Below are 17,062 nucleotides of genomic sequence, written 5' to 3' on the forward strand. Positions count from 1 at the left end.
TTTGGCTATTCTGAACCATACTGCAGTGAACATTTGTGTTTTTGTTTGGACAAAGGCTTTCATTTCCCTTGGGTAGATACCTGGGAGTGGAATTGCTTGGTCCCTGACCTTTATTATATTCTGTCCCTTTGGCCAGGGATCCAGGATCTTCTTCGCCCTGGGCAGGCCCAACTCCCTCATTCTTCGGGGCTCCTAGAGGAAGTCTGACCTCCAAGGCTGAGTTTGGTCTTCTGTGCCACCCTGCCTCCAACCTTTGCACTTTTCACAATAATACAACTACCTGGGTCAGAGAGGTGAGGAGCTTGAGAGGAGGGACTCTGCTCGGGTTCACCATTGTTCATCCCAGGACCTGCCTCTCCTGTGTCTCCGAAGCAGGGAGAGGAAAGGGATGCTGGGGGCCAGATCAATCAGGAAGGGCTTCTTGGGGGAGGTGGGGCTGGAGCTGGGTCTAAGTATGCCTATAGATCGGTTTGCCCCACAGCTGAGCTGAGGGCTTTGAAGACCTCGGTGGAGGAAAGGTGAGGAGAGCTTGGAGAAAGGAAGGAAGGATGGGGGACAGGCAGGCAGAGAACAAAGCTCAGAGCCCTGGGGTTTTTTAGACGCGGCCCCTCTAAGGCTGCAAAGTGCCTGTGACTCAGACTGAAGGGAGGCTTACAGGCTGCAGTGTGAGTCTCCCAGTTAACCCTCTCCTACCTGGAATGGAAAACCCACAACCCAAGCGCCCGGTCCTTGAGCCGCAGGACCAAGGGCTCTGGACGTGGCCGTGAGATCTCCCCCACAGTCTGGTTAAATGAGGCTCAGCAGTCCGAGGCCCTGAATTGGGGGTGGGGGGTGCACATAAATACCGCTGAGTGGTCTGCAGCAGGAGCGCCGGGCGATAGATGCATTTCTTAAGAATTGGTGCTTCTTCTAGGGCAAAAGAAGGCCTTCGCAGAAAGGGGGGGGGCTCGATGCCAGCGCCTCAAGGCCCCCCTTAATTATGCTCCCGCTAACTAGCCCCAGGCACTGTTGAAACTGTCTTTTATCTTATCGTCTCTGCCAGAGAAATATGTGTCATCTTCCCAGTGTCTGGCGGCAAGAAAATGCCGAGCTTTTACTATGGGGGGGGGGGGGGGACACTGCGGTCCTAGTGCTGCTCAACACGGCCCAGAACCTAGCCCTGCGGTGACCCCCCCGAGGGCGCAGCGCGGGGATCTGGGGGTCGAGGCTGCAGGCGGCGCGCTGGGGCCCCGCAGGCCCGGGTTGAGCCCACCCCTCGGTTCCCGCGTCCGCGGCCCTGAGCGTACGGTGCTCGCAACTCGGAGGTGCCCGCGGCTCTGGCGAGGCCGGCCAGGGAGGGTGCGAACCAGCGGCGCTCCGATCCGCGGAGTCCCAGCCTCGAACGTTCGGACCCTCGGGTTCCGGCCCCGGGCGTTCGGCCCCCGCGGCGACGAGAGCCCGGAGCGCTAGGGCGCGCCAGCCACGGGCTCGGCGCCGCGGGCGGCGGGCGGGACAGCGTCCCCGCTCCGCCCGTGGGGAGCGCTCGCCCCTCCAGGAAGCGCCCGCCTCGCCTCCCCACCTCCCTCCCCACCCCCGCCCCCTCTCGGCCGGAGGGAGGAGCTCTAGCCGCCGCCGCCGCCGCCCGCCCGGGAGGAGCGCCGGACCCCGAGCGGCTGGGAGCGCACGCGAGCTGCCAGGGCCGCGCGGGCAGCGCCCTGAGCCCGTCCCGCGCCCGCGGGCCCCGCCGAGCAGGGGAGAGCCCCGGGATGCCCCGGCGGCCCGGAGCGCGGGCAGCGGCAGCAGCGGCCGCGCCGTGAAGGCGGGCGGCGCCCGCGGGACCCGCGGTGAGTGGGGCCCGGGCGGGCCAGGGGCGGGCGGGGCGCCCTGGCGCGAGCGCTAAGTTCGGCCTTGGGGCTCGGCTTCTGGCCCAGGTGGCGGGCTGGAAGGAAGCTGGGTTCCGCCTCGGGGACCGTGGCTCCCCAAGCCCCCGCCACCCGCGCGCACCCACGCTCAGGCCCTTGGGTGACTCAGCTGCGACCCGGCCACGCGGGGGCGCTCCGGTTGCGCCCCGGGGCAAAGCGGGGAGGGTGCGGAAGGAGGGTGGCGCCCCTCCGGGTTCGAGCCCAGCTGTTTTAGGACTCTCCTACCTTCCCCCGAGGAGCCTGGGGGCGTCCGGAAGGTAGAGTCCCCGCCACCGTCGTAGCTATCCGAAGACTTGGGGTCGGGCTGGCCCCTGGCCCCCGGCACCCTGCTCTCGACCCCACAGTACCCCCGCCCCAGCGCCCTGCCGGAGAGCCAGCTCCCAGCCCAGGAAGAGGGAAGGAAGGGAGGGAATGGAGCTGGGCAGCTTCCCAGAAGTCGAAGTGTGTTTGCAAACTAGTTTTTTCGCAAAAGCTGTCTGGCACCTGTGTGGTTAAGGGGGTGGGGTGAGGGGACAGGGGGAGAGGGAGAGGGAAAGAGCGAGGCTCCTGCTTCCTTTCCGTTTCCTCGCCCTGCTTTTCTGAGAATAGAGGTGTCTTACTCCCCTCTTCCCATCCCATTCCCCAGCCCCGCCTTCCGCTCCCCCTCCTTAGACAAGCCCCTTGGAGAGGGGCTCCTTGGAAGGGGGCTGTGATTTGCCCAAGATCACAAGTGGGAACTGGAACCCAGCGCTCTGGTAGCCAGTTGAGGGCTCATCCCGCCGCCTGTGATTCTCCCAGCCCTGTTATTATTTGGGGAAAGTGACACCGGCAAGGGATCTGGGAGAATTATGAGCGGCCCTTTGTTTGTCTGCCTTAGTTTTTGCTTGCCTTAGGGGTGTGGGCAGTCACCCATGGGTGGAGTGCTTTTTCTGCGCCTTGGGGTACCCACAGCTTCAGTAACTGGGGGGAGGAACCCCTTTGTAACCTTCAGCAGCTGCAGCCTGCCTGTGGCCAGTCTTGTTGGGCAGCTTTGGGAGACCTGGGTCTGAACCCCCACCGGTGGGTGAGCTGGGGGGCCACTCCTCCCCTCTGAGCCTCCCCGTGCTTATCTGTAAAATGGGCTAATGGTCAAGGACCTGTGCGCCTGGAGGCTGGATGCGAACAGAAAGGAGTGGTTTTATTGCAATCCCTCTGGCATACGGCCCAGTGGGCTCTGGTCCTCTCCCAGGCAGGCAAGCTCAGGGCCGCGGTGAGAGGGGTTCCCCCGGGGCAGGTCTGGCCCGTGGAAAGAACCAGGGCCTGAGAATGCTGACACTGGGATTCTCCTTGCCCTCTGCCACTTCCTGTCCGTGTGCCTTCTCACTCACGGGGCTTGGGGGGTTTTCCATCTGTAAAATGAAGCAAACTATGACACATTCCAGTTTTTAGGGCTGTTCAGAGGCTGCACCCGGGGGACGGGTTCTGCAAAGTGGGGCGTGCTTCATGAATGGCGTGTGTGGTGTTTCAAGGTACCCCCCCCCCGGGGGGAGGGCCAGGGATTTAGAGCCTCAGTTTCTATACCTGTAAAGTAGTGAGAACAGTACTCTGTATACCTTCGTAATCTTTTAGGGTAATTGTGTATTTATTTAAAGGTAGTTGTAAGGATTAAATTAGGCGACAAAGGGCTCATGTGTCAGCATTGTGACAGGTCTGGTGACAAGCACTCAGTCACTGTTAACTGTCAGTATAGTTATTCCTGGGAATATCCATAAGCCCGATGAGGGCATTTAAGATTCCTTCTGGGGTTTTCTAAGGCCAGCCTGCTCCTCCCTCTCCTGCCTCCTCCTTGGAGAGAAGAGCCTCAGAAGCCAAACAGCGGTCGTCTGGACTGTTCGAAGTGCAGAGTCCTGAGTGGCAAGGTTCTGCCCAAGTGAGGAGGACACCATGAGGAGTGGTAGGTCCAATTGTAGTTCCCATGGCCTGCACCTTGGGCTGGCCTCCCAGGGCTCTAAGGCGTGACAGAAAACAGAAGAACATTCTCTATGAACTCCTTCACTCCTGGCAGAGCGGGAAGCATTGTCCTGAGACACGGTCCCCTACTGAGGACCCAATGCAAGAGGGATGGTGGTGAAACCACTCCAGCCCGGGGCCAGGGTCCCAGCTGCCCGATGGAAGTCTCCCACTTTCTCCCCTCCCACCCCCACCCCTTACAGGGGCTGCTGGATCAGGGGCAATCATTTCAGGAATCCAGCCCCCTCTCCTTTGGAGAATTGGCCTCAGAAAGGGGTAGGATCCCCTTCTCTCCTGCCCAGCCTCCTGCAGGACACAGGATGGGCTCCTTGGGAGCCGGGAGGCTGGGTCACCCTAATCTTGGCAGGCAGCAGCTGGACAAGAGGACAGTCATGTCCCACCTCCACTGTCCAGAGGGAGACTGTGGGGTCCTAAGGGGAGTCCCGACTTCCTGAGGTCCTGCACTGCCTGAGAGCTGGGTGGGGTTCCGAGGTACCTCCTCGTTCTCAGCCCAGTCCCTCTCCCCTCGGTGAGCCACCCGGCCTCTGCTCCCATGGTGGGGTCAAGTGGACTGTGCTGTTCGGTGTTCTGGAGTGTTCTCCACTAGCTCTGTCCTCACCTTCTTCCTCCAGGGTCTGAGACGAGGCTAATTAGCTGCTGATTGCTCACTCACTGTATATCACCTTGCTCAATTCTTCTTGGGGGTTAGCCACCTTCTGCAGTCACCTGATTTACTCATTTGTGTAAATGAGTCAATTTTATTTACTTACAGCTTATTATCAGCCCCAGGGACGGGCGAGGCCAGTGCCCATCTTGTTCAGGGCCCTCTCCCTGCCCTGAGAGAGGTGCCCGATAAATAAAAGATGAGTGGCTGGGGCTGCCCTGCGTCGTAGCCTCCTGTTAAGGGGCCTGTGATGTGGGCTCGTGGAGCCCGGAGGAGCCATGGCTTGCCCTCTTGGGTCTCTGAGGCCTCCCCGCTCACCCTGCTAAGTGCTGGGGGAGCGGCCCAGGGCAGCGGGCTTGCCGAGGGAGGAGGGAAAGGCACGTGTCCGGAGAGGGTGGGATTTGCCTGGCACTGAGGGACTGGGGGCTGGAGGAGGCAGAGGGGGCCGCTGCTGCCATGGGCTGCTTCCCCAGGGGACTAAGGTGCACTGGAGAGGGTCATCCACTCCCCGCATGACCTGGACCACGGCTCTTAACCCCTCCGACCGCAGTTTCTTTGTCTAGGAGATGGGGCTCCTTATTGGGAGCTCTCCCCACGGCTTTCTTCCTGGGGTTCTTCAGGCGGCTTTGACGGGGCCTGTGAACCAGAGAGGGCCATGATTCCTCTTCCTCCCATGGCTTTGGGTCCCACCTTCCGTCCATTGTGCGGTCACCCGGTTGTCACTCCGCACATGCTCATTGAGCAGCTCCCCCGGGCCAGGGACGGTGCTGAAGCTGGGGCACTGTCATGGAGCTCAGAGTGGAATGGGGGGACAGAGAGGGGCCCGCCAATGGCAAGGAGGCAGGAGGACTTCAGACAGTGGAAAATGACCCCAAAGAGAATAAGGCAAGATGAAGTGAGTGTGGCGGGGGGCGCAGTGTGAGGCATCAGGGAGGGGTCTCAAGGAGGAGGCCGCGACATTGAGCAGGTGTGCTAATCCATGGCGGTTGCCTCTGGTTCATGGCTGTATCCCAGCTGTCAGGTGCTCAGTGGGTATTTCTGAATGAATGAAAGAGGGAGGCATGCCCCAGACGGAGGAGAGAGCACATGCAAAGGCCCTGAGGTAGGGGCAAGCTTAGTATATTCCAAGACCCCTCTTTCTCCGTTGGTGGCTTTTGTATCTTGCAAGGAGCTGGGGTCGTCTGGCTTGCCGGCTGTGGCCTGGCTGTCCCCTCCCCATGATGCAGGAGAGAGCGTGTCAGCTCCCAGCAGATGACGCCATCTGACCCCTCCCTCCTTTTGGGCCGCAGCCATCTTTCCAAGTCACCCCTGTGGCCCCTCGGGGAGGGACGTGCTTTGCACCATGCACACAGGGAGCCCAGCTGCCCGGTGTCCCACGCTGGTTCGCCATGGACCGGCTGGATGATCGTGGGTCGTGTATTTGTTTTCTAGGCTGCTGTAACAAAGGACCCGAAACTGGGCAGTCCACGACAGAAATACATTCCATTTTGGGGGCCAGAAGTCCAAATTCAGGGTGTTGGCAGGGCCTTGCTCCTCTAAGGCTCCAGGGGATGGTGCTTCCTTGCCTCTTCAGCTCCTGGGAGCTGTGGCAGCAGCCCTCGCTCCGCTCCCTGCTTCCCCCCCCCCCCCCCCCCCCGCGGCATAAAGACACCAGTCATATTGGATTAAGAGCCCCTCCTACTCCCGTCTGACCTCATCTTAGCTAATTACATCTGTAGCCACTGTCTTTCCAGAAAAGATCACATTCTGAGGTAGTGGGGGGGGCGGTTAGGATTTCAACTTAGCTTTTAGGGGAACATAATTCAACCTCTAACAGTTTACATAACCTCTCTGTGCCTCAGTTCCCCGATCTGTAAAATGGGGTGCTAGTAAGAGGGCACGTGTCCTGGGATCGCAGGGAGGCCGCGCTGGAATGCTGTAAGTCTCAGGACAGGACCAGGCACACTCAGCCCGCGTTACTTTTTCCTTCTCCACAGGGAGGACTGCCTGGGAGCTGGGACCCAGAGCCCAGGAGCAGATGGTGATGTCCTTGACCAGAAGGACTCGCTGAGGAGGGGCGGGCCTGAACTAGCGAGCGCTCTCTGGCTGGTCTGGCTGAGGGCGGCCCTTCAGCGCAGCAGGCTGTGGGCCGGGCAGCCTGAAAGCTAGGGAGCTGAAGGAGGCCATCAACCAGGAGTGGGGGAGCCCCCCATGCAGAGAGGCGTGAGCAGCGGTGCCTAGCCACCCATGCGGGAACCTGGGAGGGGCTTCGGTGCTGGGTGAGCCCAGGTGACTTTCAGGGTCCATCAGCCCAGAGATTCTGGGTGGGAGCTTGGGGCTGAGGCCCAGAGCAGCCCAGGGAAGACCGATGGGTATGTGTAGACTCCTCAAGGCTGGAAGGAGCCCAAGCCCTTCACAGGCAGGGAAACTGAGGCATGGAGAGGGGAAGGAACTTGCGAGAGTTGACACATTTGGGGGGAGCCCCTGTCTCTAGTCTCCCCATGGTAGTCACCGGGTGAGCAGGGGCACCACAGGGAAGAAAGACCCAGGGCTGCTTCCATCCCTGAGGCTGCCCCCTTCGGATGAAGCCAGGTTGGAATGACTTTGGCCGATGGCCACCACCACCATGCCCTCCATCCTCCATTAGCTTGGTCCAGCCTCCGAGCTCGGCCAGGCCCACTCCCGAGGTCCCTGAAGTACTTTCTGCATCCCAGAGCACATCCACACTCATCCCGTCGCGCTTCCTGGGAGGCGGGAGTGTAGGCCGACCCCTGCTCCACTTTGCAGGTGAAGGCGCTGAGGCCTGGGAGGGAGGAGTGGCAGGAGCAGGACTTAACCCAGCGCCTGGACTCCCAGAGGGGTTGGGGGGCGGGGGGGAGGGTGGAGGCCACCTGGCAGCTTGCTGCACCAGCCGCGGAGAGATAGGCTGAGGAGACACGGGCCAAGGCCTCTGGACCAAGGTTGAGCTGAAGCGGGGAGGCCCCTTCCCCAGGCGCCAGAGCTTGGTGATTGGCAGGGGGCTGCAGAGAATAGCCTCGCTCTGGGTGTGGTCTGATGGAAGCTGGGGGCCTCGGGGGGTGTCAGACCCCTGCTGCCGCTCCCTCGCTATGCGGTCTGCAGCTATATTTATCCCCATAATGGCCTGGCTGCCTGTCGGGTGCGGTGCCTTAGCCAAGGTAGAGAAGCGCTTGGTGTCGCGATGCCACCCCCCCATCTTGGCAAGAGCCTGGCCCGCTCGGGGGGCGGGGGGGCTGCGTGCCGTCTGGTGGGAGCCGGGGCAGCCCTGGGCTTGCAGGGAGGGCCCAGGGGTGTGACCAGCTCGGGGGGCTGGACCCCCCTCCCCAGAGAACCGGGGCTGTGGCTGGGGTTGGTGTGTGCCTGGCAGGTGGGACCAGATACGCTCTCAAGCCTTTCAGCTGGCCGATTGAGACACAGCTCATGATTCTGAAATCCCAGCCTGTAGTCCCCTTCCTCTTTCCTCACTTGCAACAAAGGACGGTGATGTTTCCTAAGCCTGTGGTCACGGTACGGTGACAATGTCAGTGCTTCCCCCCGCAAGGACCAGGGGCTCAGGAGTGGCTTTGTAGAGGAGTCCTGGAGTTTTTGGTTTTACAACATTTCACTGAAGTATGAAATGTCCAAAAATGGAGCAGATGTCCCACGTGTACGACTTGGGGACAGTCCGCGAAACAAAGCACCCGTCAGCGGCACGGGGGACCCAGGAACGGATACACGACCATCTCCGGTGCCCCCTCCCGGTCAGGTCACAAGCCCTTCTCCCCACACCCGTCTCCCCACTCTCCCGACTCCCAGCAGCATAGACCTGTTTTGCCCGTTTCGCTTCCTGCAAAGGAAGTCAGACAGGACCGTGTACACCTTTATGTCCGGCTCTGTCGGGCATGTCCGCGAGCCCCGCGGTATAACCCGTGGTGTAACCCGTGGTGCGGGCGGCCCTGCTTCCTTAGCCCGCCTCCTGGTGATGGGCGTTCGGGGCATAGGCAGTCGGGGGCCACTAGGAATAGTGCTGCCACAAGAGCCACTGCAAGGGCCTTTGGTGAACCCGCGTGCCTGATGTTTCCGCTGGGCGTTGGCATGTCATCACAGCACTGGCTTCTGCAGACGCTGCTGGACGTTCCTCCGAAGTGTTGGTACCAGGCCACGCGCTCACTGGCAGCAGCTTTCCAGGAGCTCCGCACCCTTGTCACCCTCTTGGTATTGTTGGCCTGGGGGTGGCGGTGGGGGGTGAGGGGGACACCGTGGTATTGATGGCATTTGGTTTTGCTGAGCTGAGTTTGAGGACTGCAAGAGCCAGATGAAGGGGGGGCGCGGGGAAGGGTGCTCCAGGCAGGTGGAACAGCCTATGCAAAATGACAGAGGCACGCAGAAGTCTGGCCGGAACTCCGGGTGGTGGCTGGCATCGCGGGAGCCAGAAGTGTGAGGGCTCTGTCAGGGAGCTCGGGTGTGGTCCTGAGAACAGCCTGGAGCCAGCGAGAGGTTTTTCTCATCCTGAGCCAGCGGCTACAGTGGGTCAGGCCTTTTGTGCTTTCTAGTCCATTGATAAGAAAAACTAAGATCCAGAAGGAGCAGAGGACTGGTGCAGAGTCATCTTAGTAGAGGCTCTAGGATGCAGGCCCTTCCGAGCCTCCGTTTGCCCGTCTGGAGAATGGGAGTGGAGCCGTGGAAGTCAAGTCCATAAGTATTCGGCACAGGGCCTGGGGCCGGCGTTCTTGTTACTCTCCGCGTATTACTGTTTCTCCATCAGCACACCACACCCGCCGCCTCGCTTGCCTTCCAGCTGGCAGGGTAGGAGTAGGCCCTCCTAGCTCCCGCATTTAGGAAGGGCTGGCCCCGAACTCCAGCCCCAGCACCCGGTTTTCCTGCTCCACGCAGGTCTCCTAGGGGCTGGATGTCTGATGGTAGTTAATTTTATGTGTCACCTTGGCCAGGCTATGGTGACCAGTTGTTTGGTTAAACGCCAGTCTGATCTCGCTGTGTAGGTATTTTTTAGATGTGATTAACATTTAAAGCAGTGGACTTTTATTAAAGCAGTGGACTTTTATTAAAGCAGATTACCCTCCACCATGTGGGTGGGCCTCATCCAATCAATTGAAGACCTTTTATAAAAGCAAAGACTTTTCCAAGAAGAAGGAATTCAGCCCCAAGACTATGACATCGAGGGGCACCCTGCTGACAGCTCTCTCTGTGGGTAGAGCATGTGACTCTTGATCTTGGGTCGTGAGTTCAAGCCCCACATCAGGGTAGATTTTATTTTAAAAATATATCTATACTGCAACAGAGAAGTCTTGACTAGTTTCCAGCCTGCCTGGCCTGCCCTGTGGCTTTTGGACTCAAGACGGCCACATCACCTCCGACCTGAATTTCCAGCTTTCCGTCTTGTCTTACAGATTTAGAATTTGCCAGCCCCCATAACTGCATGAGCCAATTCTTTAAAAGAAATCTCTTTCTCTATATATAGCCATCCTATTGGTTCTGTTTGCTCTGGGGAAGCCTCATACAGTTGCCATTTGTCTTCGTGGATCGTCTCATCTAGGAAATGGGGCGAAGGAGGCGACTTGGATCTGGACACAATCAAGACACGCTCCGACCCCAGAAGATCAGCCAGTGTAGCCCTCAGGGCCAGTGGGGGACCAGGCATCTGGTTAACCGAGGGCTCCGGCCATCAGTGCTACCCTCCGGACCAGATATCGCAAACTCAGAGATCTGCAGAGACCTGGCCGGGAGCAGGCCTGGTATGATCATGCACCAGATACGATATCTGCCTCATTATGCCAAGTGCGAGCTAAACCAGAGCCCTCCCTGGGACGTGGCCAGCCATTAGGTGGCCGTATTGCAGCCGTGGATGTAGGAGCTCAGTGCTCGAAGTGTGGTCTCCGATGGGCAGCCTCAGCATCCTGGGGGCTGGTTAAGAAACGCAGACATTGGGGCACCTGGGTGGCGCAGTCGTTAAGCATCTGCCTTCGGCTCAGAGCGTGATCCCGGCATTATGGGATCGAGCCCCACGTCAGGCTCCTCCGCTGGGAGCCTGCTTCTTCCTCTCCCACTCCCCCTGCTTGTGTTCCCTCTCTCGCTGGCTGTCTATCTCTGTCAAATAAATAAATAAAATCTTAAAAAAAAAAAAAAAACGCAGACCTCGAGGTCCGTCCTCAGACCTGCTGAATCAGAATCTGCATTTTAGCACGACGCCCCTCCAGCCACCCCGCTGGCCCGCGTGTGTACTTTAGCCCACCGCAGAATCACCAGGAGGGCTTGTTAAAACACAGGTTGCTAAGTGCCACTCTCGGGACTCCGACCGAGCAGGTCTGGTGGGGCCCAGGATGCTGCATTTCTCACAAGCTCCCGGGAGATGCTGGGGTGGCCCACCGGGGAAACACACATGGAGCCGCGGGAGCCCTGGGGCCACCACCGCTGGAGTCTCTGCTGTCAATGATGAGACCCCACGGAGCGGGATTCGCTGAGTGGGTGAGGACCCAAAGGCCTTGAGGGGTGCACCTTGTAGGGCCGGAATCCGTTATCCCCTCCCTGGCCCCATATCCACCACCTGGCCTGCCACTGGCATCCCAGCACTGCGTCTTCCGGTTGAGAAGGGGAGCCCAGAGCCACACTTCTCAACCGGTTTTCAGCCTCGGCCCCTTTTACGTAATCCGTACACTTCACACATCTGAGGTTTCGATCTGCTCCGCCGGCCCCCAGCCATCAAGCATTGCTGACAATGGCACCAGCTACCGGCTGTCATTCTAAGTGCTTTCCTTCGCTTAATCTGCGCAGTACCCTGCGAGAGCACTCTCACTGTCATCGTTTTGTCGAGGGGGGAATCTGAGACCAGAGAGATTAAGTAACTCGCCCAAGGACACACAGCGGGTAAATGGCAGAGCCAGGGACTCAGAGTCGGGTGTTCTGAGTCCAGAGTCTTGTGCTCTAAACTGTCGCTGGCACCGATCAGAGGACTGAGCCCCCATCCTTGTGACTGCCACTGACCAGACTTTGTAGAGCATTCTTTCCCATAGTGGGCACTGAAAACGGAATTTCTTTGTTTCATCTTCGAAGTATCAAGTTAAACACGCTTTTTCAAGTGGCACGTGCTGCCCCCAGCAGACGTCCTGCTAGGCCGTCCCGTTGGTGTACTAGCCCCATACTCCCACCAGCTGAGAATCTCCAGCGTGGGGGCTGCTCCCTGGGCACCTCAGCCCCAACCTTGGCCTTCCAGCCCCTCTTTTCCCCATCTGGCTCCCCTGGTCTCCAGCTCAGCCCCACTGCCCACCTCCCTGTGCCGGCCTCTCTCGGTGTCTCCCTGGCACCGCCCACCGCTGAGTTGGGAGCCCTCCTGGCCTCAGCATCTCCTCCCTGTAGTGAGTGGGGTACGCAGCCGGGCTCCTGGGTCCTGAGCCACCGGAGCCACTAGTGGGCAGAAGGATGGAGTCAAGCAAACAGGCCTTTGGTCTCAGCATCAGCCTTCCCTGTTTCAGAGACACCACTGCCCTTCTGGGGCCTCAGTTTCCACCCTTGTGAAGTGGGACGTGAGGCCCTCTCCTGCTGGTCTCTTGGAAAAATCATGAGGGTGCAGGGTTGGAGTAACGGCTTTGTGATCTTTGTAATGTGCGTCGGGAAGAGGTGGTTGTGATTTCTCTGAGGCTGGGGGTGGAAGAGCCTGCCTGGTGGCTTCTCTTCCTCCCTCATGATTGGTGCGTATTTATTCAGTCCTCAGTATGTGTGCTTGCTGCCCGACATGCTGGGGAAGGAGTGGTGATCCCTCCCTCCTGGACGTTACATTTTAGGGGGAGCAGACAGACAATATGCAGGCAAATGGACGAGTAAATTGTATACTGTGATGATCTGTAAAGGGCACAGTGTGGGGCTGAGACAGAAATCACATTAGCCCGGGCGACCAGGGAAGGCTTCTGATAACCAAGGCCCATCCTGTGAAGAAGAGCATTTCTGGCAGGGGGGATAGCAAGTGCAAAGGCCCTGAGGTAGGAGAGAGGTTGACATGTTTACAGAGCAGGAGGAGGCCAGTGTAGCTGGGACAGATGGGGTGAGGGGGAGGGTGGCATGAGATGGGGTAGAAGCCTGGGGAGAATTGGGGTTTCGTGGGGCCTGGGAGGGGAAGCCACTGGAAGATTTTCAGGTAGAAGAGCAATAGCATCTGCTCTGCATGTGTAAAGGCTCCCTCTGGCTCTGGGTTGCTCAGGGAGACCTGTCATGGGCCAGTGCATGGCTGGGCAAGATGATGGCAGTCTGGCTGGGCCAGTGCAGTGAAGTGGGGCGACAAGGACATTGCTGCATGTGTCGTGGAGGTGGAATCTACAGCAGCCGTGGGATAGATGGGGGGCAGGGGTGAAGGAAAGAGAGAAGTCAAGGATGCTGTGTTCCTAGGTTTCTGGCTAAAACCCAAATGTTCTGCACCCGTGGTTCAGCACCCGAGCCTCCAGAGCCTGTCGTGTCCTGCCTGAAGGGCAAGATGCGTTAGGAGGTGGGGCCGGTGGACCCGGTCGGGGCTGAAGCCTCAGTCTTGTTCATTGCTCTTCATTGCAGGGCCCTCGGTATTTGTGGAAGGGATGAATGGGAATTCCCAAGCCCTGCCCTCTCTCCGCCTCATCTGTAAGAGGGACTCCTAGTTTTGTATCCTGCCCTTCCAGCTCCTTCCCTGGGGTCTGGCTACCCTGGAAGGCCTGCGCCCACCTGGGCCAAGAGTCGGGACCATCTGCGAGCAGGCCCCAGCTCCCCAGGCGCCCTCTCCAGCCCGCAACCTCAAATTACCTGTGGGGCGGGTGCTACATTGAGGAGGTTTCCCTTTGGCCCAGATGCGCATGGCAGGCCCAGCCCTCCCTTAATGACACCTTGTCCGCCTGCCCTCCTGCTGGAGTAGGAGGGGAGGGGGCCCGGGCCGGCAGAAGCTGTGATTTCTTTTTCCGTTGCGTCAGGCCTCAGGGTCCGGCCCGCCTGCCCGCTGCCGGGCTGGCACAGAGGGGCCCACTCTGACCCTCGCCTGCCCCAACTCTGGACATCATGTGCTCCCCATTTCGGGGATCCAGAAGCTTCCAGCCAGAGGGTGAGTTGGGGATGGGGAACGTGCCTGCCCGGAGCAGGGGGAGAAGTGCCCCTCCCCGGCCAGCTCTTGCTCCCCGTAGCTGGGGCCGGCCAGCTAAAGCAGGTGGACTTGTCGTGGGCTCCAAGGAGCTCGGGACTGACCCTCCCCTGGGACTTGGCCCTTCTGGCCATGCCCTCAGCCAGGCCGGAGCCAGTGTGGGGTAGGAGGACGGCGCAGTGACACTGGAGTGATGACGGTGGCTTGGACGTGGGGGAGGGCAGGGGAGAAGCAGCCCCAGGGTGTTCACATGCGTGTGTGCCTTCGCCTCTGTTCGTCCGGGGCACGTGTACACGGGTGTATATGCGACCGTACACGTGTGCGTGCACGCACGGGGAAGTCCCCGACACCCCCCAGAAAAGAGCAGATGCCTCCGACTTGGCAGCAGGGGGAGCGCTGTGGCATCCGGCACGTCATGAAGGGGGCCCGAGAGCTGGACGGAACCCCGCCCCATCGGGGATGACCCCAGAGATGGGGACAGTGTGACTCCAGAGGAACTGGGGTTCCCTTTGGCCGGGCTGACTCCCCTTCGTTCCCACCTAGGTCCTAGTTCCTCACCGTGCTCGGCTGTCCCCCAGCCCAGGCCTTCCTGGGGGCCTGGAGACCCGGTTCATACTTGCCTCTGTGGCTTCCTGGCCCTGAGACCTTGGGCAGATGACTTCTACTCTCTGGGCCTGTCTCCTCATCTGTAAAATGGGGATGACTGTTGGGGCCACCCCACCTCCGGGTGGCTGTGAGCATAAACAGGCGATCTCTCAGCCAGTTAGCAAGGTGTCCGTTTTGGACATCCCTATCCGCCCTCACCCTGCACCCTCCCGACTGGGTCAGGGATTCGCTCGCCCCTCCCCCACGCGGAGGGCCACCCAGCTGCACACAGGGAGAGGGAATGCAGTTTCCCCAGCCCTTCCAGTGGAAACTAATTTTTACACGACAGGAATAAATCCTGCGGGCAAATTGCAGTCCTGATGCTCTGGGCTCGCGTGATGATGAGGTTGTAGGGACAGACGGTGGGAGGGAGGGGGCCGAGGACTGGCTTTGTCACTGTTCCGGATTCTCCCCCGTCAGGCATGCCCCGGGGTGCGCTGTGTCTGGAGAGGGAGAGGGGCCTCTGGCGCCAGCCCCACACTCGCCCAGGCCTCGTGCAGACCGGGGCCTCCGTCTGCCCGGCCACAAGCGGGCTGGCGCTCAGGATGCGGGCCGTGGCCGGGGTCAGAGGGAGAAGGCTGGGCCCAGCGTGGCCACTGTGGCTTGGTCCCTCCTGCCTGGCTGACAGCCGCCTCCTCGCCAGCCTCCCTGCTGCCTCTCGGTACTAACATGCCCTTCTCCCCACAGGGGCTAGAGTCAGCTGTTCAAAACACAAATCAGATCGCGTCACCTCTCTGCTTAAAACCCTCTGAGACTCCCATCACTTTCAGAATACAGCCCCAGTGCCCCGCAGGCCCTGGCTGCTCCCCCCGTGCCGTCAGCCAGACTGGGAGAGCTGAGACTGGGCGGCCTTCTTCCTGCAGGATCCCTGTCCCGCCCAGGTCCGGGGACCTAGTAGATGGTCGGTAACACTCTAGAGTGAATGACAGGATTGCCAGATCGATCGCGCTCAGCTCGTAGCCCGTGCTCAGAAGCACAGAAGTTGGATTTGTGTCCCCCACTCTGGGGCAGTGCCTGGCCGGTCACCCACTCAGCAGTGAGGGGGTGAAATAATAGGGAACTGGAACCTGGCCTTTGTGGGTAAGTGGGGGCTGGACTCATGTGACGGGGCCTATGTGAACTACACACGAGCTACCGGAAATAAGACCCGACCACCGGAGTCTGGGAGAGCTGTGTCTTGATGTCTCGTGGGCAGATGGGGAAACTGAGGCACTGAGAGCCAGAGGGCTTGTCCGCGGGGCCTTGTTGTGGGTGGAGCCCGTAACCCCCTGGGATGGGTTTCTCCATACTTGCTCCGGATGAACAGCTTGCACTTGGAGGAAAACAGAACTGCTTTCGAGTAAGCAAATGCCGGTAATTAGCCGTGACGGTGGAATTAGTACGTAAGGCCCTGTACGTGGAATCTGGGGGAAGTCATGTGCGAATGAAAGAGTAAATTCTATGTTGAGGATAAGGGCCAACTCAGGCAGAATCTGAGCAATGTGGAGGGTCTGTCCATTCACTGATTGATACGCTCATCTTTTTGATCCAACAAGCATACACGAAGGGCCTCCTTGTGCATCAGTCACTGTGCTTAGGCCTGGGATACACAAGATGAACAAGAGTGCAATGAACAAAGTCAAATTTCGGATAAGTTATCAGGAATGAGCTTCCTAGTGGCCAAAGCGAAGAGGGCAACCCGAGCTGTTATAAGCTCCACTGTAGCCACAAGATGCCAAAATGTTAATTGCTCAGGAGAAGCCCAGGTTTTCCTGGCAAAATGAACGTCTTAGATGCGCATGTCCACTGTGATCTGTTGCTAATCTGACAGGGGCAACTTGGACTTGCGTGTGTCTCATAGGTAAAAATTGACCGACACAGATAATAACTTCAAACTAAACATGCCTACCAGGGACTCATTTTTCTTCATTCTCCTTTTGTCAAGCTTTTGCCTTTGTCATCCCGCCGTAAACACACCTGTCCTTCCATCTCTCTACCCCCATCTTGAAGGTCAGGTGGTAACAGCTCCTCAGGGGGGAGGGGTCAGCAGATGTCTATACCCTCTCTGACCCCCACTTCTATCCCCCAGACTGCCAGGAACTGCTGCCACTGCCGCCAACCCCCATGGCCTACATCCCTAGTGGGGGTGCCCCAGCAGCGGGGGCAGCCCCCATGGGCTCCCAGTATTGCGTGTGCAAGGTGGAGCTGTCAGTGAGTGGCCAGAACCTGCTGGACCGGGACGTGACTTCCAAGTCTGACCCCTTCTGTGTCCTCTTTACAGAGAGCGATGGCAGGTGGACTGAGGTGAGGCCCCTCCATGTGCGTCTGGGGCAGGTGGAGCGTGGCTGGGTTGCGGGGGAGGGACTCCCACTGGATCCCGGGACCTCCAGGTTACGGACGCCCTTGGGTGGGACAGGGATTACTTAGAAGATTGTTGCTTTTAATATTAAATTTGAGAAGGCGCCTGGCTGGCTCAGTTGGTAGAGTGCGCGGCTCGTGCGTTCAAACACCACGTTGGGCGTGCAGCCTACTTAAAAAGTGAAATTTTAGCTAAGATGTATTTAGGGCCACCTGACTGGCTCAGTCAGAAGACCACGCGGCTCTTGATCTTGGGGTCCTGAGTTCGAGCCCCCCATGGGGTGTAGAGATTATTTAAATAAAATTTTATTTTATTTATTTTTTAAAATATTTTACTTATTTATTTGTCAGAGAGAGAGAGAGAACAAGCACAAGCAGGGGGAGTGGCAGAGGGAGAAGCAGGCTCCCCGCCAAGCAGGGAGCCTGATGTGGGGCTCGATCCCAGGACCTCAGAATCATGACCTG

The 17,062-nt window shown here is 59.2% G+C and overlaps 1 protein-coding gene across 2 annotated transcripts in view; it reads left to right on the plus strand.

The window, feature by feature from the left end:
* Nucleotides 1-1,635: 1,635 nt before the first annotated feature.
* CPNE2 (copine 2) overlaps nt 1,636-17,062 on the plus strand; it is a 44,491-nt gene continuing 29,064 nt past the window's right edge. The window contains exons 1-2 of one of the 2 annotated variants that reach the window (XM_026494818.4): nt 1,636-1,823; nt 16,329-16,543. In XM_026494818.4, coding sequence (XP_026350603.1) covers nt 16,364-16,543 — 180 coding nt within the window. In that variant the 5' untranslated portion in view covers nt 1,636-1,823; nt 16,329-16,363. Of the gene's footprint in view, nt 1,824-16,328; nt 16,544-17,062 lie in introns of those variants that run through there. The other variant, XR_008960084.1, reaches the window with a different exon arrangement.

The sequence above is a fragment of the Ursus arctos genome, unplaced genomic scaffold (genome assembly GCF_023065955.2).
Source record: "Ursus arctos isolate Adak ecotype North America unplaced genomic scaffold, UrsArc2.0 scaffold_19, whole genome shotgun sequence".
In the NCBI taxonomy this organism is placed as follows: Eukaryota; Metazoa; Chordata; class Mammalia; order Carnivora; family Ursidae; genus Ursus; species Ursus arctos.